The following is a 25,483-nucleotide window of genomic DNA, read 5'->3' as shown; positions in this document are numbered from 1 at the left end:
CACAAGTCAAGTGTGGTTGGCCTTATGTTATTTTTTTTGGGTGTGTAAGCAGGAGGGCAGGAAGACCCTGGAGAACCAGGTAAAGAGGCTGGAGATGGTTGAGCGGCGGGAGAATAAGCTGAAAGATGACATTCAGACCAAATCCCAGCAGATCCAGCAGATGGCTGAAAAGATCCTGGTGAGAGAACTGCAGATAAAGCTCGCTAATACTTTGACCCATTCAACCCCCCGAAGTCCTCCCCTTCCATTCATCCTGCCCTCTCCCAGTCCATTCCTCATCAGTTATTTTAGCACACATTTACACACTACACACATTTCTGTTTGAAGGACCCTTCGCTAGTCGAGCCTTCACAAGTGGCTACTTCTCTACCGGTGTCATTACATACATCGATTTTAACAAACGCAAGATTTTATCAGCGTCATCATGAGCAGGCACCGCTCCAGCCGACTTATGGATTTTGGGCTTTTCAATGCAAGTTTTTTTTTTATTTCTTTTTGTGTATGCGATGTTGGAGTTGAATGATTAGAAAAGCTTTTCTAGTAGATTGTGCGTTCATCTTGTTTTTTAAATCCAGGGTTTTAGGCAAAATAATCAAATCTGCAATCAAAGCTGTCATTAACATTAATGTGAGAAATTTGTATTTTGTACGTATGGTTATACTGTTAAATATGTCCAGTTATTTTTGTTATGCTATTCCCTCCAGGAACTGGAGGAGAACCTGAGGGATGCCCAATCCACAGCCCAGAGGATGGAAACTCAACTGGTTCAAAAGGAGAGGCTTTTTGAAGACAAGATAAAGGTGAAAGCCTTATTTTCTCCGGGCTACTCAATATTGTGGATATCTGAGAATTTCCACATACATATATATAAGTGTAGTAATTCTTTGTCAGTCCTGCGATTTTAAATCACTGTTGTGGTGTCATACAAGTCAGAGCTGTCACATGCCGTGAGGTTTGACACCAGACTAATTACTGCTTCCACACCAGGTGGCACATTTACAACTATGTCACTATGTGATTTTTCTTCAACCGTTGTGCATCACCAGAGATATTTTTTGCTTTTTTACTTTTCAATCATTTTTGCTGTGTAAATGGATGCGGCGTGTATTTTGGCAGGTTTGTGAGTGTTTTTTGGACTTCTAAATCTAGTGCCCTGGCTTCAAATTCATAGTTTTTACTATTTTTAACCAATTTGAGCCATTTTCTCATGTAGTACAAATACATGCCAGTTTCCTGGGTTCCTTGAGGGTTTTTGATTCTGTATTATTGAGCACTGCAGTGTTTGATGCACCACATCAAAAGGAATGTTGTTGCTAATAATTGACATATCCCAAACTGTAAAAAAGAATGAAAAAACAACAACAAAAAAAACATTAGTCAACATATCTTGCACTGTAGTATGCAAAAAAAAAAATGCTTTTTCTTTTTCGTACAATCAGTGGCATGACGTAAACAAACTGTCAATAAAGGGTTCAAGTTCGGACAATTAATGGCATTTTTTTAATGATCAGGACTGAAGTTCTCATCATGATGTGTTAACTGGAGTAATTGTGAAAAATAATATTAATATATCATTTTATGGCAGTTTTGTGACAAACATTTTTGTCCTCCAAGGAAGGGTAACAAGATTTGGATGCTTTTTCACATAGCAAATTACAAACTTCAACCTAAATGTGAATTTGTCAACTCAAAATTGGCACATTTAATATTTGCTGGTTGTGTCTGATTTAAGGTTCTGGAGGCCCAGATGAAGGTGGACCTGGCTGACAAGGAGAGTCTCGAGGTCAGAAGGGCCCAGCAGGAGGAGGAATCGAGGGAGAACTGCAAACTTATCAGTGAACAGAAAGCAGTAAGGAAACACAATAATCTGATAAAAAATATATGCAGTATGGCATTGCTAGTTATTTTTTACAGAGGTGGGATTTAAAGTTTTGCATATACCATACATATACATATAATTGTCTAATACCATGTTTTTAATTTTAGCGATTCCTTTAGATTCAGTAGAAACAGACGCAGTGTTTATGATTGTGAAATTATAATATAAATCCAATGTACTGTGTAAGTCTCAACGGGTGAAAGTTCATGTGATACCTTTTCATTCTCCAGTCAATTTGGTCTGAGAAATTCAAAACCAGATTCCATCAATGTGTTTGTTTCTTTACACAGTCATTTATTATAGTGCTTGAAATGTATCGGCATGTACAGTTGGATTAAATTGTAGTATACTTCACGTTGCACTATAAAGCCCGGGCTCAAGTCTTAATCTGGTTAATGTGATAGAATTGAGGCAGTTAAGAAGCTTTTAGAGGCAGTCATCTGACGTTGACAGTAGAAGATTCAGGCAACACCTTAATGGACTCTAATAGGATTTTACTGCAGTGCAAAATTCTGTTTCATATAAAGGATATAGTGCTGCTGAAATATGTGTGCCACGATTCTTAGTAGGATTTGCCTATCATTCAAAAGGGAATATATTCTGACATCTTTTTGTTGGGATGTGATTCCCCTCATGTGTCTCCTTCTTCCTACAGACCATTAATGCTATGGATTCCAAGATGAAGAACCTGGAGCAGCGCATCGCTGAGCTGTCAGAGGCTAATAAGCTGGCCGCTAACAGCAGCATCTACACCCAGAAGAATATGTGAGTTAACTAGACCTTCTGCCCACTCTGTGCTTTCATGAGTGCCCCCACCCACACTGAATCTGTCTCCTCCGGCCTCCAATTGCTTCATTAGTGCACATTTACATCTTTTTGCACCACGGCTGATCTGTCTCTCGTGTGTGTAAATGGTGTGTCCTCCGAGGTAAAAGAGGCTATAATCAACATTTTGTAATGACACACTCGAACTAAAGAAGTGTCCTCGGTAGTGTAGATCTCCGCCAAGATGTGTATCCCTTGCCCTCCCAAACAAAGATGAGTTGAATCACACTCAATTGTCTCTCCTGGCTCCCTTACAGTCAAGGCAGCAAAGATAACAAAAACTAAGATTTATTCATCTCATAAAGTGCCTAATATCACTGGATGGAATTAATCTGGTTAATAATGAGACCAAACTTTTATGTGGATGTCGCTTTCTGAGCCATGGCAAAAAATACCAACAAAATGGGGCCTCACTGATGGCCTGAAATGCCTTTTGTTACTGAAGCGGTTGTTGATCACTACCGGCCAGTTAGGAGTAGTCAGGAGTCAGCAGGTATATAGTAGTAAATAGGTTTTTCAAAAACTGAATCACTGCAACCATAAGTGGTCCTTGAGCATACAGTCATAAATGTGCACAAGAAACATTAGGCTGGCAGCTCCAGTAGTATGTGAGATTGGTTGCAGGAAGACAGATGCACACACACCCACATGACCAAATGCATGTTCCCTTCCAGACTTACACCTACCGTATTTCCTCAGTTTAAAGCCGGGCCCCTATTAACCCTCTATGGTACGGTGTTGCTCTCAGGCAACATATCCATTTTAAGCCTGTCAAATTTCTACAATGCATGTTTTTGAGTGATGCGATACTTTAAAAAAGAGGGAAGAGTATAGGGAACCAATAGCAATGCTTTAATTTGTTACATGATCTCTAGGAGGCCATATTGAAACTCTATTTTGCAGACTTTTCCAAAGGAAACAGCTTTGCCATTTTGTGCCACAAAAAATCACTCAAAATGTAATTTCCTTCCCTTTTCTATCTTGGAAAAAAAAAAATTGCTGCTCATAGGTGAGAAAACCTTCATTTTAGATAGTTTCATAAACTTAGACTGTTCAAGACAATCATTTCAATGGGTCGTTGGTTCAGGCAACATTCAGTTAAAAAATGTCCTTTTATAATGTTTCTAAATTTAAAATGTTATGTATTGTACCCTGTTGAAGCTACTGGATCTTTTACACATGTTTATGAAATAAATAATGTTAAAATAAATTTTACAAACTTTCTTTTTCACTTGTGCACCGTAATGGTACAATGTTGCCTACGGGCAACAAACCCCAAAATCTTCAGATTATGTTTATTTGGTCTATTTCAAGACAAAAAAAGACTCTCTAAACATTTTTTTCATAATGCGTACCATAGAGGGTTAATGACTGGCCTCATTTAGTAACCGGGTGTAAAAACAATTTTTAGTAAATAAAAGCCTCTTTTATAAGCCGGGTGTCTTCCCGGTGTTATGTCAAAGTCTCCCACTGTCCTAGTCATTCTCTGTAAAGTCGAGCCGTTTATGCACGTTCTTCTGGGCTTTTTAGTAGTTTAGACATTTTAAATCCTGCTTCAAATGAACATTCAGCGTGCTGTTCATTGTTTGTTTACATCCGAGTACTTCCAATATGGCCGACATCCAGATAACTGGCTGCAATGCGCTGTGTAAAACACTCTAAAAAGTGCCGGTCAGAGCTGCTCTGATTTTCTTTTTTTAATAAAAGCCTCCTTCAAATAAAAGCCTGCCCCTATTATTAGCCGGGTCCCAAACGGATTTTTTATTAATAGAAGCCCCGGCTACTATTTGAGGAAATACGGTATTAAATAATGTGAAAACGTTGTGACAGTGTGGCAGAGATCACTTGTCGTGATGAACCTACAGAGAATTATCACCTTGATCTGACCAATTGGCAGTTAGTCACCTTGGTTAGCCACTGGGACTAACTAGCTAACTGCTACTCCCACTAACTAATCAGGAATTACAGCCATAATCACTCTAATGTGGCCCCTTTGGATAATCATTAGAATCTGAGAATTGTTTTCATTAGCTACTAGCTGAAAATGGATGACCATGATTCTACAGTAACACAGAACAGACAAACCAGCACTAACCTTGGCTGACCGCTGGCCTTCCATGTTTTCTTCGTTACATGAAGGCCTCATAGGTACTCTCCACGCTTGGAAGGGGAGGGGTGACAAAAGGGTATTCAATTGGTTGCAATCTGCAACGTCAGCACTAAATGCCATTATATCCTATAGACTGCTCCTTTAACTGCTGGGCATGTTTGCTGACAACTTCATCATATGAACTTGAAAGGTGATAATATGTCAATGAAGTGTTCGCATCTTGTGTCCACTGCCCCCAAGTGGTCATTTTAAAAAAAATTAATTGCGGCTTTAAATTCAGAAAATGCAGCTTCAACTAATCATAAACTAAATTTAGAAATGTACACTACCGGTCAAAAGTTTTAGAACACCCCAATTTTTCCAGTTGTTTATTGAAATTCAAGCAGTTCAAGTCAAATGAACAGCTTGAAAGGGTACGAAGGTAAGTGGTGAACTGCCAGAGGTAAATAAAAAAAGGTAAGCTTAACCAAAACTGAAAGATAATGTACATTTCAGAATTATACAAGTAGGCCTTTTTCAGGGAACAAGAAATGGGTTAACAACTTAACTCTATGGAGTCTTGGGCTATTTTGTCCATTTTTGAATTCTTTTCATGTCTTTGTAAGTCATTTTGTGTCTTTTTTTGGTCATTTTGTATCTTTTTTGGTCATTTTGTGACTTTTAGTGTCTTTTTTTAGTCATTTTGTGACTTTTGGTGTCTTTTTTTGGTCATTTTGTGTCTTTTTTTAGTCCTTTAGTCCAATATAAAATGTGATTTTGAATCTTTTTTTTACTTTCAAAACACTATCATGCTCAATAATGAATTTTAAATGTTGCAAATGTGCATTCATTTTAGAGTACACTGAGACATTAAACTGCATCATTTTCAATTAAATTCTGGAAAAGTTGGTGTGTTCTAAAACTTTTGACCAGTAGTGTATATGCTTTAGAAATGTAATTGTCAGTATAATGTAAATATTTACTGAATGAGCTACTTAAATTTGTAATCTAAATGTATATGTAAAAAAAAAAAAGTGCTATGAAACTCTTTTGAAATAAGTCTGCTTTGAAACAGGCAATATAACAGGCATCTGTTTGTGTATATTTTTGTCAGGAAAGCCCAGGAGGAGATGATCTCAGAGCTTCGGCAGCAAAAGTTCTATTTGGAGTCTCAAGCAGGCAAGCTAGAGTCCCAAAATGCCAAACTGGAGGAGCACCTGGAGAAGATGAGTCAGCAGGAGCAGACCAAACGGACCCGACTGCTGGAGCTGGAGAGCCGGCTGCGGGAGGTGAGGCAACAGGAAGCAGAGATACAAGGCGAAATCTGTGAGCTCAAGATTAAGCAATTCACTTTAAATAGCTCACAGTGTAGCCTTACATTATCACAATCCACAAAAGGGATTAAGGCAGCTGATCGGCTAGCGAGCTCAGATCCCTTTCAGATAAACCACTAATTAAATACTGTAGGTCTGTAATGGCACCTCTACAAATTTGCCATTGGGCCTGTACACAAGCTGAATCTGCTGGTCCAGTGGAGCTGACGGTCTTCATTTGTTATCTCCGGAACAATGAACGCACCAGGTAAGAATATGTTTCACCATATGAAAATAAAGCAGGACATTTTTGCATGATCAGTGAATAATTTTCTCCAAAAATGGATAGTTACCATTAATTGAAGTGTGGCTGTATCAGGTACTTATCTATAGGCAGTGTGTTTCCTACAGTAAATGGTGGTCATCATGCCCCCAGTTTGAAGAAGCAAGCAGGAGTATTGGCACAGCAGCTGACGAAAGGGGCAGCAGCTAAATGTATTTTAGCCACCTAGAAAGAGGCCAACCTAAAAAAAAAAAAAAATCAATATCAGATTGAGTGTATGCTATATTTAGAATATTTTTACCACTTTACTTCGCCATCAGAGGGTCCTTTCCAACAGGGAACTGAAGCTGTTATCTGTGCTCTCTTCAAAGCCACCAGGCTCCTTTGACAAAAACGGTAATTTTCCTCTCAGAACACTGGAGTTCCTTGTCTACCTCTGCCTCGATCCTTTAGTTTGAGCATGGCAAAGCAGTAGAAATATTTTGATATAGCCATCACTTGAATGGATATTGATTTTTCTTATTTTTACTTGGGCCTTATTTAGTTGCCTAAAATGTGTTTTGCTGCTTCCCCCATCCTTACAGCAGTACATTGCTTAGCTTCCATGCTGCTTCTCCAAACTGGAGACATGCTGGCCGCTATCTACTGAAGGTAAGACCCTCACTATGGATAAGTACCTCATACAATCCCACTTAAAAAAATATGAACTATCCCTTTAAAGTGGAGACCAAAGCGTCAAAATCCCTATGTTGTCAGGCATTCACCCTGCAGACGTATCCTTGAACATGATGCTATTTATCCCCTCAAGTCTGCAGTCTGACCTCTCTATGAAAGCTTTTTAACTTTTTTTTAGTTTAACCCATTGAGGCCTGAAAAACCGCTGGGCGATTTTAAAATAAGCCTCTAATTTTCTGGAAATTCTGGAAAAATTCTGAGGGAAAAAGTGTGAGCTCTTCTACTAAATAATAGATTTTTCAGCCTCTGTAGCAGATAGAAATGAAATTCAAAAAGTATTTGAGAGCTTATACAAACACTACAAAACGACGTAAACGCTTTCCAGGCTTCAATGGGTTAATGTTAATTTTACTCTCACCTGTGAATATTTGATAATGCATTAAACCAGAATGAAGAATTTGAAAGTACATAATGTTTCTCTACTGCTCTGAGAAATGCACCACAAAAACCATTGGCATTAGTTTGTGCATCCAATGCAACCCTTTTCTAAAAACAGATTTTTTGACGTAATTCAGAACCAGAATGCCCCCTTTCTCCTGTTCAAGAGCTTTCACCCCCTGTTGTGCTGTCTGTCGATGTTACCGGCGGACAACCTGCTGACTGGATGTCATATCTCTACCTCCACACAATCTACCCCACTGCGACGTGATACACAGATTGGCACTAATTGCTGGCCTTTCTGCACTCCCACATACAAACGCGCACACACCGTCCTCTCTCACACACAAACATGTACTTTCTGATGAGATTTGCTGTTGCTTCTGCATTTCTGTATCTCTTATGTTAAGTGTGTTCATCTTGACATCCTCAAATTTTTCTCCTTCTGTCCTTTCACTGATAATGTCCAGTCAGTGTGTTAACCCATTGAAGCCTGGAAAGCGGATAAGTCGTTTTGTAGTGTTTGTATAAGCTCTCAAATACTTTTTGAATTTAATTTCTATCTGCTGCAGAGGCTGAAAAATCTATTATTTAGTAGAAGAGTTGACACTTCTGTTGAATTTCCAGAAAAACTTCAGGTTTTAGGGGCTTATTTTAAAATCACCCAGAGGTTTTACAGGCAGTTTTAGGCGTCAATGGGTTAACATCCAAAAAATCCATTTGTTTCATTACTCTGTTGTTTTAATTGGTCTTCAAATTATGTTGGCATCAAAGGTGTTCCTGAACTTACGAGAAGCAAAGGTAGACTATGTGTATAAGTAATTGCAAATTTTAAATTCATATCAACAATACCAGAGCATGTCAGCACAACAGGTAGATGTGGGTTAAATGCTTTCAAGCAGTCCTTTATGTTGACTTTAACCCGCTTTATATTCCCTCCAATTCCTGAGTCACCCTGATGTCCTACCATCTGAGCTACTAAAATGACATGCAAATACAATCTGTTTCAGTCCTGATTTATACTGTGATAAACACAGCCCTCACCCTAGTACTTTTTCCTTGTAGATGGGCCTGGAACATGAAGAAGAGAAGCTGGAGATCAAGAGACAGGTGTCAGAGTTGACCCTCTCCCTGCAGGAGCGTGAGTCCCAGATTAGCAGCCTGCAGGCTGCACGTCTCGCCCTGGAGAGCCAGCTGCAGCAAGCAAAGACTGAGCTGGAGGAAACCACCGCTGAGGCTGAGGAGGAGATCACCGCCCTCAGGGTAAGACAAACGTGTACAATCAGAGTCACTCACAGGTGCACATTTAGCACAGAAATATTCAGATGTAGGCAATCTGTGTTTATTCACACACTCCACAGGAAAGTTCATGTTTCGTTTTGATTTTAAATAATGCTGTCAGCAATATTTCATTCTTTTACATTTTGTGTAGCAGTCAGATGTGGTTGTATTGCTGCTCATTTGCTCAAATTGTTTCTGACAGAATCACAGAGATGAAATTCAGCGCAAGTTTGATGCCTTGAGAGACAGCTGCTCAGTAAGTGCTGCCACAACCTTCTGTCTCTGCTTTCAGTAGCAGCAGCAGAACAACTTTTTATTGTTTCACAAAACCTTTGAATACATGGTGATTCATGTTCAACTGTAAATCTTCTCATACATAGCGATGTACTCTACTGAATCAAGTCTTTGTCAAAGAGATAAAAATGAATAAAATGAATGCAAAACATTCAACAAATCACCTCAACCTTCAAATAAAACCTCTAAGAGGTCTTATTTAATGTTTCACTTGCTAAATAAACATCCCATACTCTATTCCTGCAATGCCTTTTAAATCTAACTGTCATTGTAAGGATATACATTTGCAAATATATTTGCATTTATTACTTAAATGCTTCTGCTCCCTGGCTTTTTTGTGGCCAGAACCTAAAAATATCTCTTCACCTCCATAAGCAAGGCTAACACCTCTACCCGTTTGTGTTGCCTCAGGTGATCACTGACCTGGAGGAGCAGCTGACACAGCTGAGTCAGGAAAACGCTGAGTTGAACCGCCAGAACTTCTACCTGTCCAAACAGCTTGATGAAGCGTCAGATGAGAGGGAGGACCAGCTGCAGCTCAGCCAGGAAGTGGACAGGCTGAGGAGGGAGGTAGCTGACCGCGAGATGCACCTCAACAACCAGAAACAGGTAAAACACACAAATACTATATACCTACAGTACCTCACTAGTGAAAAGCTAAAGACAAGTGGTGTTTTTTTTTTGTGTTCAATATCTTTATTGAGTTTTTCATATAGCAAAAAAATAAAATAAAGATAAATACAAATATAAAGCAATCGGCTGGAGAAACATGAATGGAAGGTTATGACATGTATTCAAAAAAATAAAGCTGTACAGATTCTGCTCCTTCGCATATATACAGCATGTCATTATGAGTAGCCAAATATACATTACACAAACTAGCACAGACAGCCACAAAAACAAACAAACAGAGCTGTCTTAGACAAAAACAACAACCATAACAACAAGAACCACAGGGGGTAAGCCATATCATACATACATTTTAAAAAAAGAGATCATATATGATACATAGAGATAAGTGGGGGGAGTCCCCCTAGAGACAGTATCCACAGAAGCATCATATTATCTCACTTATGGTCCAGCAGGCCCTTCAACACAATGACAGTTAGTCTCGTACCAATATAAGTCAGGAATGGGGACCAGATTCTATAGAAAGCTTCAGTCATACATCTGGACCTATATGTTAAGTATTCCATGGGTAACATATCAAAAATAACTTTATGCCTTCCAGCTATTGTGGGGGGTTACAGTCTATCCACTTGCAATATGTTCTTATGTTCGCAATATGTTCTTCCTTGCACAAAAAGTGAGAATAGAGAAGAGTCTTTTGGAATGTGCACTTTTAAGTTGTGTGTCTGCCAGTCCAAACAGTAGACACAATGGGTCTTTTTTGGGTTTAATGTCAAAAATTAGTTGTAGTCGGTTTTCTACATCTTGCCAGTATTTATCAATATATCTACAAGTCCAACAAGTGGTGTTTTGAATATATCCTCATGTTCCAGACCAAAGATGTGATGCATCATATCATTAATTATACTGAGACTGTGCTCGTTTATCCTCCAAGAACATCGAGACACTGAAGACTACATGCAGCATGCTGGAAGAGCAGGTGGTGGAGCTGGAGTCCTTAAATGACGAGCTGCTGGAGAAAGAGAGACAGTGGGAGGCTTGGAGAGGAGCCCTGGAGGACGAAAAAAGCCAAGCCGAGAGACGCACCAGAGACCTGCAGAGACTGTTGGACAACGAGAAGCAGAACAGGTGCCAAAAGAGAATGAACAATTCACTTACACTGTGTTATTCTGCATGGGAGTGACTTTCATTCAGTATATGCAGAACATTAAAATATCTAGCTATGTAAGACTTGTCATTATGCTGTTCACAGGCTGCGTGCAGACCAGCGCAGCACTGAATCTCGCCAGGCAGTGGAGCTGGCAGTCAAAGAGCACAAGGCTGAGATACTGGCCTTACAGCAGGCACTGAAGGAGCAGAGACTGAAGGCCGAAAGTCTGTCTGATACTGTGAGTCACAAGTGTCTTACTTATGATCTCACTAAACCTCAAAGAAAAAAAAACACAAACATTTGTTTTAAATCTGAGAGAGAAAATCCACACTGTCGTGGTTGAGGTGAAATTCAACTCTCAGTTGTAACAATTTGACACGCACTCACGTTTTCTTGCAGCTCAATGATCTGGAGAAGAAGCACACTATGCTGGAGATGAACGCCCGCAGCTTGCAGCAGAAACTAGAGACAGAGAGAGAACTGAAACAGAGGCTGATGGAAGAGGTGACAAGTCGAATACAACCACACAAACACATGCATGTATTTATTCAATTAAAATTTCAGGTAACACTTTCTATGAAGACTACATCTATAGTGCATTATGAGTTTCATGATGTTTCATGATTCATCATGATTAGCTATACTGCATTATAGATGCGTCTATATGAACCTCACTTTACTTAAAGCATACATTGATCATTTATTTATACTTATGGCATCCTATGAGTCCTTATAACAATTGATTGTTGAGGTGTGTGTATAGAGGGGTATGAGTAGTTGTAATGTATTATAAGCCTCATCAGTCAGCCTGTAGTTTATAACCAGTCAAGAGCACTCATAAGACACTTGGATTTATAAGTCATTATAAGCTATATGTATAACTGTTGATATAGTGCATCATGAAGCTTTATATGTGTTTATGAATGCAGTCATAATGCATTATGATTGATTATAATGAGCATTATAATTCACTATGAATGCGCTCATAATGCACTATAGATGTAGTCTTCATAGAAAGTGTTACCAAATTTCATTTCAGGGTTTAACAGTAAGTTTGCCAGGTTGCCATTGGCAAGTAATATTTTTTTAAGATACAAACTTTTTAACTTACAAAACAGATATATTATGTTTTAATATTGCACTACTGGTATATTGTATACCAGGAATTAAGGGTGGACACGTTAACTAACGATTCAAATTTTGTATCTGTACATTAAGTATCAATAAAACATAAACTACAAAGTATTTATTTAGTTACTGTAAAAAAGCTTTTATTATTTTGTCACATTGACATTGTCAAGCTGACATCTGCAAAATATCTTCATTTCTCAAAATATAAGAAGACTTAAGTTAAAACTGACAACCATAATTTCAGTTTCAGCAACAAAAAGCTGCTTGCCTGGTGGTCAGCCTGGAAAGTCTTTTAAATGATAGTTTTGAGCCCTGCATTGTGTTACAGACTTGTCCTTCATAACTCTTTCGTTCAATAACATTATACATAGGAGACAATTTTAGTTGGCTGTTTTAAAGAAATGTGTTTTGAACTAAGGCATTTCAATTACAGTTCTTTAAACAGTTGGCTTCTTTGGCCCTGTTTTGGGATTTATGTTTGTTCTGAGACACATCAACTCTTAATGGACTGAATTATATTCGCTACCATCCTTCTCCAAATGTCTGTATTCTGGTGTCCCTACAGCAAGGGAAGCTGCAGCAGCAGATGGACCTCCAGAAGAGTCACATATTCCGTCTGACTCAAGGCCTGCAGGACGCTCTGGACCAGACCGACATGCTCAAGACTGAGAGGACCGATCTGGAGTACCAGCTGGAGAATATACAGGTGCTCCGTGCAATCACTTTTGCAGTTTGTTTAAAATACAGCAGCCTCTGGGGAGAAACCGAGTCCTAGTTAGATATTAGAATAGTCTGACTGATGCTGGCAAGTAACGAGGTACCTCAAGGGAGCCAGGAGGATAAAGGAAATCCTAATTTATGTGAGTCTTTTAAGGTTGTCTTCAGAGGTATTTCCTTCTCTGATGATGTGTTTTCCTTCCTGCAGGCTGTATACTCCCATGAGAAGGTGAAGATGGAGGGGACCATCTCCCAGCAGACCAAACTCATTGACTTCCTCCAGGCTAAAATGGACCAGCCCACCAAGAAAAAGAAGGTCTGAGAAGACATTTTATCCATTTATTTTAAGTCAATGCCATATTAGATTAATAAATAGCTTCTACACAAACCTCTGTGTGTTTGGTATTGATCTTGCATGTTCCCTCTCTGAATAGGGTATATTTGGGCGACGTCGAGAGGATGTAGGCACCACGACTAACGGGGCGCTGGCTCCACAGGCCCAGCCAGCAGTTCCCATGCAATACGGTGACATGAAAATGGCTTTGGAGAAGGAACGCTCAAGGTGCGCTGATCTAGAAGAGGCTCTGCAGAAGATGAGGATAGAGCTACGTTCCCTGAGAGAAGAGGGTAGGTCCCAGTGTTAGGCTATCAAATGGTATTTTAAAAAGTATTAAACAAAAAAATATGGCTATAATATTAATTCTGATGTAAATAAATTAGATTATACATGTACAAATACATGTAAATATATATAAAAAATGTAGTCAATATAATTCTATAAATAAAAAGGTTTTTATTCCAAAAGGACCATTTTGTAAGGACTGCTTTTATTTATTTCAGGAGACTTTTATAATGCCCTAATAATTTATTTCCCAGGGTGAATAAGGCAGAGGGGTGTGCAAGTGAGCCAATTCTTGTGCTCTCGCTTTGGTCTGAATCTGTGACACAACCATGCACCATTCATTTGAATAAAATACATGGAAATAAAAAGAGGCGAGACTTAAATGTGACATAAGAAAATAAAAGTCCCCTCAAATAATAAATGTAGAATTATGGAAAAAAAATATCCCCTTAAATGAATAAAAGTAGTCTCCTTTTAATTAAAAACATATTTATTTATTTATTGATTGATTGATGGAACAATATTGAGACATGATTATATATTTATTTTTAAATGTATTATATTTCTATTATTAATATATTTATAACATTATTTCTTTCATATAAAATGTATTCATTTATTTAATAACTGACCCATGATTATTAAAATCTTTAATCGTTTAGTATCATCATGTTAGGGTTCCCATTGAAGATGAGATAGTCAGCTCAGGAAATCCTGTGTTGTGCCTCCTCCCTTATCTCTTCCCAGACATCTTTTAACAAAGGCGCCATGGCAGCATCTTGCTCCATTACTTACACCTGCCAGATCCTAGAAGATTTATTTCAAAATATATCAGTTTTTTGACAATGGGGCTAGGTACACTACTGGTCAAAAGTTTTAGAACACACCAACTTTTCCAGAAATTAATTGAAAATGATGCAGTTTAATGTCTCAGTCTACTCTGAAATTAATGCACATTTGCAACATTTAAAATTCTTTATTGAGCATGATAGTGTTTTGAAAATAATTAAAAAATAATGTGATTCAAAATCACATTTTATGTTGAACTAAAGGACTAAAAAAAGACACAAAATTACCAAAAAAAGACACAAAATGACAAAAAAAGACACAAAATGACAAAAAAAAGAGACAAAATGACCAAAAAAAGACACAAAATGACTTACAAAGACATGAAAAGAATTCAAAAATGGACAAAATAGCCCAAGACTCCATAGAGTTAAGTTGTTAACCCATTTCTTAACCCAAGGCTTGCATAATTCTGAAATGTACATTATCTTTCAGTTTTGGTTAAGCTTACCTTTTTTTATTTACCTCTGGCAGTTCACCACTTACCTTTGTACCCTTTCAAGCTGTTCATTTGACTTGAACTGCTTGAATTTCAGTAAAAAATGGAAAAATTGGGGTGTTCTAAAACTTTTGACCGGTAGTGTATATTTCAAGCCTAATAGCTCTTACTCATCTAATATTCGGTTGTTTTATTTGTTTATGGTAACACAGCAGCTCATTTCAAAGCCCAGGAACATGTTGCTCCCTCCACGCCGGCCCAGGCTCGACATCAAATCCTCATGTCAGCCATTGTCAAATCCCCAGAACATCAACCCAACCCCAGCAGTCTGCTCAACCCCTCCACCCGCTGCAAGGAGACCTCCACACCTGAAGGTTAGTCACACACACAAACTAATAAACAAACACACGGGTAAACTCAATGCTGCCCCCGGCCAATCAGCCTGAATTTGAACCAAGGATTTCATGTTTTTAAGCCCTATAGAAGTGTTCACCCTTATGCTATCAGCGTCAGAACACAAATGGACTCTCTCTGTTCCCTTATGTTGTTTATGTGGTGTGTTTATGTGTCTTTCAATGGCCTGTCTCCCAAAGCAGGATTATGAAGTCAAATAAAGCTGGATAACTGTGCTCAGTACATGTTAAACCTGGAGCTCGCTCCAAACCAGGGACATGGACTTATTCACTGCATTTATCCAGCGAACATTGTAACCCTGCTTGGGCCTGTCTCACAAAGTAAGAATATTGGATTAGCCAGGTAACACTGGTTTTAATCCGGATTTACTATTACAAAGCTAAATTATGTTTTTTATGGAGATAATCACCATGGAAACTGGACCTTTGCATATATCACAGCTGCACGACAGGTTCAGTGCAATATATCAAAATGTGCAAACAGCCCATCTTCTTAGAAATAGAAAAAAACATTTCAAAAGGACCAAAAATACTGTGTTCACTTGAAAGTGAAAAGCCTCAAAGACCAAATGAATCTCTTAATATCACAGCAGCTCATGTTATAATACCATAAAGTCGACCATGATGGTGATTTATCAGGAGCACGTTTGAGAGGAGCAGTAATCTGGCTAAGATGAATTTGCTCTGTGATTCAGGTTCCTTACTGTCCGTGTTTCTTTGCTTTCACATAGTTATTGTTAGACTGCTCTCTCCTTTCTGTCTCTTTCCTCTCGCTCCTCACAGAAAAGAGGAGAGTCACCTTTGAAAGTAAGTTAGCAGTCACTTAGCAGTCACCACAGTGTGTTTTCTTGCATGCATGAGCTCATCTCCATGCAACAACACACAGGCCCATATCATACTGCACGTCTGTCTTACTGTCCTGTTTTCAACGTAACTGTAACTTGACCAAAGACTTTATTCTTAAAGGTCAAGTTTAAAGTCATGGGCTCCTTTTTTCCCCCAGCATCATTCCTTGAGTCATGATTTAGATAGCATATGGTTGGATAGGTGGCTTTTCACCCTGAAACATTTTAATGCATTCCATGGTCATTGGCATGCATAATCTGATTCTGACGGACTTTATTAGCATACTTAACCATTGATATGCCAAATGCCTTAAGTAAGAAATCAATCATTCATTATTCAAATTGCCCCATGCTGCTTGAAAAAAACTGAATCTCATGAACTTGTTGCTTCTCACTTCTGAAGTGATTTTAATCCTGTTGCAAAAATATCCTGGTGTTGTATTTCTCCTTCAGTAGCTTCTGTCCCTGCCCACTTCTTTCCTTTTGCTTTGCAGAGTTTGGTCGCCGTGTGAAAGAGAGAATGCACCACAACATCCCCCATCGTTTCACTGTTGGCCTCAACATGAGGGCTGCCAAGTGTGCCGTCTGCCTGGACACTGTGCATTTTGGACGACAGGCTGCCACTTGTCTAGGTTTGTGTCCTATTCTGTAGCTGGGACTACTGAATGTGAAGATATTATCTTTTAACTTTGGAATAAGAACTCACCCCCCTCTCTTTGTTGTATTCCAGAGTGTCACACTCTGTGTCACCCTAAATGCTCACCATGTCTTCCGGCCACCTGTGGTCTGCCAGCCGAGTATGCCACTCACTTTTCAGAGGCCTTGTGCCGAGAAAAGGCAAACTCTCCTGCACTGCAGGTCAAAGAGGCCAGTGGGCATGTGCGCTTGGAGGGATGGATGAAACAGCCAAGGTAACCTCAGTCTTTTATTAGCATACTGACCATCTATCATATCGTTAGCCTCATAGCATATTTGCCTAAGTCATATTTGAACGTTTTCGGGAAACAAGAAAATACACAATTTTTAGTAAGCCCATTGGTATTCTTAATTGATATTGTAACAGTAAGTTCAAATAGAAGTGTGAACAAGTTTGCATAAAAAATTAAACACATCGATTTCATAACAGATAAAAGTGACTTAGGCAGAATATGCCCTGACTAAGGCAATTTTTCTCTTACATATAAATAATGTAGTTTGGTTTGTATGTAGTGGCAAAAATGCCTAAGTCACAGAGATGACTAAGGCAGAAAGTGATTTTGGACTCTAACAAGTGTTCTGATAGGGAGAACATATGCAATAAGACAGAAAGATGCAGCAGTGGTAGGTGAGTAAAGTTAGGCAGATATCACAATTTGGCCAAAAAATGACTTAGGCAATTATGCTATGAGGCTAACGATATGTTTTTTTCACAACTTGAACAGTAGTGTGCATTTGTTTGCTTACGCAGAAATGGCAAACGTGGTCAGCAGGGCTGGGAGAGGAAGTACGTGGTGCTTGATGGAACCAAAGTATCAATCTATGATACTGAGCCCAGAGAAGGTCAGTACTTATTTTTTTAATGGCTGTATTTTTGTTGGTAATAGAAAGTTACATTCTAAATTTGAAAGAACACTCCTGATCAGTTATTCAACATATTTATTTAAACATTATGTAATTGTTCAGCTCTTTGTATTATAATGAAGATCAGCTGTGTCCGAATTTAAATAATTGTGTTGTTTCTCTTCTAGACTATATAAAAGTTGAGGAGGAGTTTGAGCTCTGCCTGCCTGATGGAGAGGTGACTGTTCATGGAGCCATTGGAGCCTCTGAGCTCATCAACACTGCCAAGTCAGGTACTGGATCAATACCACCTAATCCTGCACTCAGCCTCTTGTAGGATTTTAACTGTATCATCCTCTCCGTGAATTTTAAATTGGATCCACATGTCAAATCTATATTCTGAATCTCTAAATAAAATAAAAATGTTGACAGGTCTCCTGTCAACATTTCACTCAGCTGTGAAATAAAGCTGTTTGCAAGATAGCCGACCAGTCTGTCTTTCTGTGTGTGTGTGTGTGTGTGTGTGTGTGTGTGTGTGTGTGTGTGTGTACGCAGACATACCGTACGTGTTGAAACTGGAGTCACATCCCCACACCACCTGCTGGCCTGGCCAGTCCCTCTACTTCATGGCTCCCAGCTTCCCTGACAAGCAGCGCTGGGTGGCTGTACTGGAGTCTGTGGTGGCTGGAAGCCGCGGGTCCAAAGACAAAGTGGATTCTGATGCTGTAAGCATTGTGTGTGTTCATATTGTTTTTCTGCTTGTGTCAGGCCTGATTGGGTTAAAAATCTGCTGATTGAATGTGTAAGAAAGACAGCCCACTCTCTCGTTTGTACAAGACAAACTAATTCAAATAGTAACTTTATCCAAGGGTGGCTGTATTGTTTGGTGTGAAAACTGGGTAAATTATATTGAATGCCTCCATTAAACATCAGCCAGTGCCTTCACTTCGTTTTCTCTCCCTCCCTCTTCTTTCTCTCTCTGCATGTTCTCAACATCCACGTCTTGTATTTGTGTGTTGTCATCGTCTTTGTTGATGTGATTATACCGTGCGTGTGTATCTCCATTCAACTCGGTTGTGTGGATCATATTATAGGCAGGTGTTTCTAAAAGACAGAAGAACCTATCCCCTCTGGTTCAGGTACAGTAAGTAGCCGCATGAACGCTTGGGTTTCAGTTGACCGACCAACTGAGCATGCAGTAGCTGTACACATCTTCGCATACAACACTCATGCTGTTCAGTGCAGGTGAACACAGCACCGGCCTGAGTTACTCATTGAAGTAACTGCCCTGATAAAAACAGCAGCATTAAGTGGTCAAACACTCATAAACCTACATAGTGCATGGATGTGAATAGGCACTGCTGCGCACCTCTGGCCAGGTGTCATATGCTATGTCATGCATGCTTCTGCAAAAGCCATGCACGGCTGTAGCCCCCTTCACTGAAACATGTCAGACACACGCACACACTCCTTTAGCAGCCTGAGCTTAACTTCGGCGTGCAGGCTTCTGCTGTTGGTGGTTGTGTGTTTATTGCTGGTTTAGGAGCATTTTGCCATCCCTCTTACATTCTGATGTTAAAAAAAACAACCTTGGAAATAGTGTTGCATTTTTTCTAAACTGTATGTCAGTGTTTCCAAAAAGTGAAACCCCTGCCTTGTTTATTGTGTCACCTTTTCAAACATGCTTTAAACAAGTTCAATATGCATTTTTTTTCTGCCTTATGGTAGAATACAATACATGGCCAAAAGTATTTGTCCACCCACATGAAGATTACACCCATATGTGAATGCTTAACACCAAAATTCGACAAACTTCCATGAACTATACATTTCCTAAAACACGTAATTAATATGCTACACAATTCTTTGATTCACAAATTTCACAAAAAAACAAATTCTCCCAAAGTCGTTAGACGGGGTTGATGTCAAGGCTCTGTGCAAGACAGTTAAAGCTGAGGCAGGCACTTTTCTAAAAAAGGCAAAGACATCTGACTAGATACACATCTTATATGTGGATCACTCCTGCCGAGATGCCAAATTGGTCCAGTGGAGTGGGACAGTGTCTGGCAAATTACTCGAATCTGCAGCTGTGGTACAACCTCAATTTCAAGTTGGGACGCTTTCGAAAAACCTAAATTAAAAAACGATGCATCAAATTTAGAATTAATCGATATATTTACAAATAACTTTCCCAGTTTGAGCCTACGTCAATAATGACACATGTTTTATTGTGTTGATTGCCAGACTCTCTTTTAGACTCTCTTTATAATAAGACTGTCTTCCTTTTTTTAGCTTGATTTGCAGTGTACCCAGTTGTTCCCAATGCTGGAAAACAACTCTTTCTGCAATCGGGCTTTCAACATTTAAACCAGGGGTGTCAAACTCTGGCCCGCGGGCCAAATTTGGCCCGCAGTGTTATTTTATTTGGCCCGCGAGGCAATACCAAATTATTATATTATTATTGTACTATAAAAGCTGACGGTATTATTATGCAGCGCATTTACCGCTAATACTAGATTTGTTATTGTTATTTTATTTTTAAATGTATTTACCTGTTGAAAAACTTTATTTTGATATTTAAATCAGAAGGATGCAAATAGAAAAGAGGCATAGGATTTTTATTTAATTTGTGTTTAATAAATTAATGACATTGATCTGTTTTTTATTTGAAATTTGATTTTGCATGTCTGCACTATTTAGTTATATATTGTATGTTAATAAGCGTTGCTGGTTCCATATTTAATGTTAAAGCAAAATATGTTTGGTATATATTTAAAGGTTTATTTGTTCAATGTTGACCCGCGATTTTATTCAAGTTTTAAATTTTGGCCCATTGTGTATTTGAGTTTGACACCCCTGCCTTAGCATGTTACTTGATGAACATTTGCATCACATGATCAATAAGCTATTGCCCTGGTGCAAACATACCTTCTGGATTCTCTGCTGGTACTCCACAGCTTTCCTCTTGAGTTCCTCACTAGTTTGTTTAAACGGTCTTGCATGCATTAGTAGGACAACTGATTGGAACTCCCTCCTTCTGAGATAACCTCTGATTGACTAAAGTCTCCTGTCACCGACAAAATTTGATAAGTCAGAAAACAGAGCTAAGAGGACCTCGCTTTATGCATAGGGGTATCTTCATGTTGTGACAGGAATTAAGAATTTATTGTCATATGCATTAAAATGCCACAAGTGCAATGACATGACATGACATGTATGAAGTATACACAGCATACAGTCGCTAACAAACAGAGCCACACTATAGTGTTACGGTATAAACAAGTACATAGAGAAAAAGATTAGAAATCAGCACAGTGGATTAGTAGCTACCTGCTCTGTGCCCCACAGACCATTGAAAGGTCTCATTGCCTGATTGCTGGATAAAAGCTGTCCTATAAACAAACAAGGTGCACCTTGATGCTACAATATCTGCTTACCCGATGGCAGCAATGAAAATAAGTGATGACCTGGATAAGTGTTATCTAAAAGGCCTTCTTCTCCAAACTGTTGCCACAATGTTTGAATCATATTATAGTCTAAAATATCCTCATATGCTGTAGTATTAGTGTTTCCCATAACAACCCAAGAGTGCACACAAGTACACAGGAGTATGTGGATATTAGTGTCTATTTTTGGCCACATAGTGTATGCATTTTAGTCCCACCCGTGTTCAGCCCAATTAGTTAATTTTACACTGCAGCACTTGTCATAATTAGCTGTCTTGGATAAAATGGCCATCCATTGTGTATAGCCCGAGGTGAACAGCATCCATAAAGCTTTGAACGCTGATAATTAAAAGAGGCACTGCCTCAGTCCCACAGTGTTCAACAATATGTTTTAATTAATTTAACTACTGCTGTTGTTGCTATGAAGTGGGGATTTTAATGGTTGCCCAGAAAACTATTTTTATATTGTGTCTGCAGCAGTCTGAGTATTAGAAACTGTCAAGTAAAAAAAAATCGCATCAAATGTGGATCAATTCCTTGTGTCGTTTACTTACTCTTGCATTGGATAATACAATTTTTATTTAAAAAAAAACATCATATTTTACATAACATGTAAGACCAATTTATTTTTACAGCCGTTTGTGTAATGAGAACATTATTTAAGTTAGACCTTTTTGTGGGTAAATGTTTTATCTTTAACCCAAATGTAAAAAATACTTTGCAAAAATAATGACAAAGTATCATTTTGGCATTGAAACATGATTATAGTAGCACTATATCAGAGAAAACAAATCAAGAATTTGTTTTCTGTTGGTCTTATTATTAGTGAAGGATGGATTCATTAATTCAGATAACATAAATCTCTGTGTTTGAGTTGGTGAAGGCTCTCTGGCTGTCCTCCTTGCTGGGTCATCTTTCTTTGCTCTAAAGCAACTGATTTGTAGAAGATCTGCCTAACCTGCCCCCTCCCTCTGCTCCATCTCTCTCTCTCTCTCTCTCTCTCTCTCTCTCTCTCTCGCTTTCTGCTTCTTGTCTTAATAGAAACTTCTGGGTAATTCCCTGCTGAAGCTGGAGGGTGATGACCGTTTGGACATCAACTGTACTCTTCCACTCACCGACCAGGTACAAGGACAGAAACCTACTTCATCAATAGGAACATAAACAAGTTCCTTTTTGTGTTTTTGCTATGTTTGCCATTTCGTTTTACACACTGTCATCCAAAGTCACTTTAAATCTGTATCCTTCCAGCTTCTGACTGCTACACCATTCTGTTGCATGTTTCACTTATGAAGCTCTTACAATCTGTAAACGACTCCTTCCCTTTAGATCGTGTTGGTTGGCTCTGAGGAGGGTTTGTACGCTCTAAACGTCATTAAGAACTCTTTGACCCACATCCCTGGGCTGACATCCGTCTTCCAGATCCAGATCTTGAAGGAGCTTGATAAGCTGCTAATGATCACTGGTCAGTACATGATATTTAATTCAAGGCATTATACTTGATTATAAGTCAGTAATTTTAAGTCCTCAGTCAGTGAACGCTAGTATTTTTAAGATTTGGCCTTCTCATTCAATGTTTTTCCTTTATTTTCATGACTATTGACATTGTAAATTCATCAAAACTATTAATGAACACATATGGAATTATGTACTTAACAAAAAAGTGTGAAATAACTGAAAACATGTCTTATATTCTAGTAAGCAAAGGGTGGTTACTTTGAGGAATCTAAAATACAAGACATGTTTTCAGTTATTTCACACTTTTTTTGTTAAGTACATAATTCCATATGTGTTCATTCATAGTTTTGATGCCTTCAGTGAGAATCTACAATGTAAATAGTCATGAAAATAAAGAAAAACGCATTGAGTGAGATGGGTGTGTCCAAACTTTTGGCCTGTACTGTATGCATTATTGACTCCATCTTTGGTATATTGCCAATTATTGATTTAATCTATACACTGTATGTGTTCAGAATAATGATTATTCTTGATCATAGACTATATAAAAGAAGTGGACTAAGCCACCTTGATGTCACCTATATGTTTGTGGATGACAGTTTCAAAACCCTCACCCTTTTGGCTGTCACCATCTTGGTCATCAATTTTAGCTTCTTTATTTACTTTTTTTTTTATAAAACACTGGTCAAAGCATGAACAGCATTATCATCTATTTTACTCTAAATGGGACTATAATTTACAAAATGCACATCATGCTGTATTGAAGAAGACTTGCAACGAGCAATTTAGACCATAAACTCATTAGGAAAATGTTTACTAATGTAATAAATCAAGTGAGAAGGTAATATTCTCACAGATTTCCATACAATCTGACTTTTTTCTTTGCAACCAGTGGAGTCACCCCTGCTGGCCATCAGAAAGAATGCAGGTTTAAGCCACTTCAACACAGGCTTCACTTTTCAGACCTAGATGGTGCCCCATCACTGTTTGATGTATTACATGTTTTTAAAAATGGAACTTAACCCATAAGAACCTAGACCCAGTAATCCTTGAAGGAAAATTATGGGGGATATACCACAGACCAAGTGGACCACATGATGATTATGATGTTTTAAAGGAAAAATTCTACTCCTAAATGTCAAAGATCTGTGATGTGACATAAATGTTACATTGGTTATTTATGGTATTTATGTTTATGATATTTCTTATTTTAAAATAAAAAAATAGACATTTTCTGCTTACAGAAACACAAATCCGCCTTTTTCTTTCCATCTCCACAACATTTAGCAAAATTGTGACTTTAATTTGTTCAGGAAATATGGTCAGAACAAGTTAAATGCAATAAAGGACATTAACGGATTAGAATTGTTAAATGGGTTTAAACTTAGCCTCGGAACAAAAAATAAGCTTTTTGAAATTAGCTACTTTTTCACATTTCTGTTTACAGTCACAGGCACATTTTGGAGAAGTCACTTCTTGTCACAGTCACATGACCACCACACCAGGGTGTTGAGTATACGTCGCTTAGGGATTTAATGAGTTAATGTGAAGCATAAAGCTGAATATTGGAGATTCTAGAAGATTTAAAGTGTTTGTTACATGGGTGTCACCATGGGTTCTTATGGGTTAAAGGGAAAATCTATTTTTTTCCTGCCATAGTAAAGCAGATATTTCTTGTATGTAAATGTAATGTAACTTATAGGACCATGACATTGTATGTTGTGTGTTTGTTGTGTCCTCCAGGAGAGGAGAGGGCCTTGTGTCTGGTGGAGATCAAGAAGGTGAAACAGTCTTTGTCGCAGTCTCATCTTCCAGCTCAGCCCGACCTCAACCCCTTCATCTTTGAGACAGTGAAAGGGTGCCACCTCTTCTCCTCTGGAAAGGTGCGTTAAGTTGTTGTCACTTGCGCAGAGCAAAATCCCCTAGTTAGACTGTTATTTAGTCAGAGTTAATGAGCTGAGCCGCGTGTTGTCTGATTGCAGATATTTACCGTCGCCCTGATTGCGGTGTTGTTCTTTCTTTACAGATTGATAATGGGACCTGTATCTGTGCTGCTATGCCCAATAAGATTACAATTCTGCGACTTAATGAAAGCCTGAACAAGTTCTGCATCAGAAAGGTGAGTGTGAAGTTAAAACACTCAATCAGGGGATCAACCCAGAGGTTTTACAATGTTTGGCAGCCATTTTTTAACTACTTCAATTTGGAATTCCCGGCTAGGGACACTGAGACTACTACTTAATTGACTCACAATCTCTGTAATGGGTTAGAATTTGTACTCTTTACTTTTATTATTTATTTATTTTTGTTTTGTTATTGTTGTTTTTATTATTGTTATTATTATCATTATAATACATTTTCTTTTTTATATGTTTATGTTATTGTTGTGGCTTTATTTTCCATATATTTGTGACTGCTGTTTGCGGTCTTGTTGATTGTGTTGTATGTGTTTTCAGCATAAAAAGCCAATAAAAATATTTGAATAATAAAAAAAAAACATAAAAAACAAAAAAACAAAACAAAGGTGAGTGTGCTTTGGAGATGGATAGGGAAACGAGGGAAAGGCAGTGTTTTGTGCCAAAGTAGATGCTTTGCTTCAGGCAGTAATGAGTTTGAACTTCTGTTTGTATTTGCAGGAGATCGAGACATCAGAGCCCTGCAGCTGTATCCACTTCACTGGCTACAGTATCATTATCGGCACCAACAAGTTCTATGAGATTGAGATGAAGCAGTATGTGCTGGAAGGTAGGCTACCCACTGCTACCATTTACACATCCTGTATTCATATTACTTTTAAAGTAAAAAATTTCTGTCGACCAGATGGTGTTCTAGCTAAATCTATCTGTGTGAGGTTTGAACATTCACACCTGAACGAGTGATATGATTTCTTTTTACAGAGTTTCTGGATAAAAACGACGTGACGCTAGCTTCAGCTGTTTTCGCCGCGTCCTCCCACAGCTTCCCCATCTCCATCATCCAAGTCACCACGGCCCCACAGAAAGAAGAGTACCTGCTCTGTTTCCATGGTTAGACATTTACTTTCTGTGTCTGTCAGCATACATGTACAATACGTCGTGTCCAGTCTTGCATGCAAGAGCCAAAAACGTCACAGTTTGTGTGGGAAAATCTGCATTTAATAGATGCATGTTCTTAAAATGGTTATTTTTGTTGTT

At 38.5% G+C, this 25,483-nt stretch overlaps 1 protein-coding gene across 1 annotated transcript in view; it reads left to right on the top strand.

Moving 5' to 3' along the window:
- The window catches only part of cita (citron rho-interacting serine/threonine kinase a), a 58,797-nt gene that overhangs the window by 19,162 nt on the left and 14,152 nt on the right, over positions 1–25,483 (top strand). Inside the window, exons 18-45 of the mRNA XM_059328962.1 lie at positions 53–178; positions 705–800; positions 1,733–1,849; positions 2,535–2,644; positions 5,908–6,082; positions 8,568–8,765; positions 8,986–9,039; positions 9,489–9,686; positions 10,642–10,835; positions 10,960–11,095; positions 11,257–11,361; positions 12,554–12,694; positions 12,914–13,021; positions 13,140–13,332; positions 14,825–14,986; positions 15,809–15,832; positions 16,365–16,502; positions 16,601–16,781; positions 17,318–17,409; positions 17,598–17,702; positions 17,965–18,134; positions 18,504–18,548; positions 21,897–21,977; positions 22,182–22,317; positions 24,054–24,193; positions 24,337–24,429; positions 24,947–25,055; positions 25,208–25,336. Of these exons, the coding sequence (XP_059184945.1) occupies positions 53–178; positions 705–800; positions 1,733–1,849; positions 2,535–2,644; positions 5,908–6,082; positions 8,568–8,765; positions 8,986–9,039; positions 9,489–9,686; positions 10,642–10,835; positions 10,960–11,095; positions 11,257–11,361; positions 12,554–12,694; positions 12,914–13,021; positions 13,140–13,332; positions 14,825–14,986; positions 15,809–15,832; positions 16,365–16,502; positions 16,601–16,781; positions 17,318–17,409; positions 17,598–17,702; positions 17,965–18,134; positions 18,504–18,548; positions 21,897–21,977; positions 22,182–22,317; positions 24,054–24,193; positions 24,337–24,429; positions 24,947–25,055; positions 25,208–25,336 (3,556 nt within the window). The remainder of the gene's footprint in view (positions 1–52; positions 179–704; positions 801–1,732; positions 1,850–2,534; positions 2,645–5,907; positions 6,083–8,567; positions 8,766–8,985; positions 9,040–9,488; positions 9,687–10,641; positions 10,836–10,959; positions 11,096–11,256; positions 11,362–12,553; positions 12,695–12,913; positions 13,022–13,139; positions 13,333–14,824; positions 14,987–15,808; positions 15,833–16,364; positions 16,503–16,600; positions 16,782–17,317; positions 17,410–17,597; positions 17,703–17,964; positions 18,135–18,503; positions 18,549–21,896; positions 21,978–22,181; positions 22,318–24,053; positions 24,194–24,336; positions 24,430–24,946; positions 25,056–25,207; positions 25,337–25,483) is intronic.

Source organism: Centropristis striata, chromosome 3, assembly GCF_030273125.1.
Source record: "Centropristis striata isolate RG_2023a ecotype Rhode Island chromosome 3, C.striata_1.0, whole genome shotgun sequence".
NCBI classification, from domain to species: domain Eukaryota; kingdom Metazoa; phylum Chordata; class Actinopteri; order Perciformes; family Serranidae; genus Centropristis; species Centropristis striata.
This window is presented reverse-complemented; position numbering and strand designations above follow the sequence as displayed.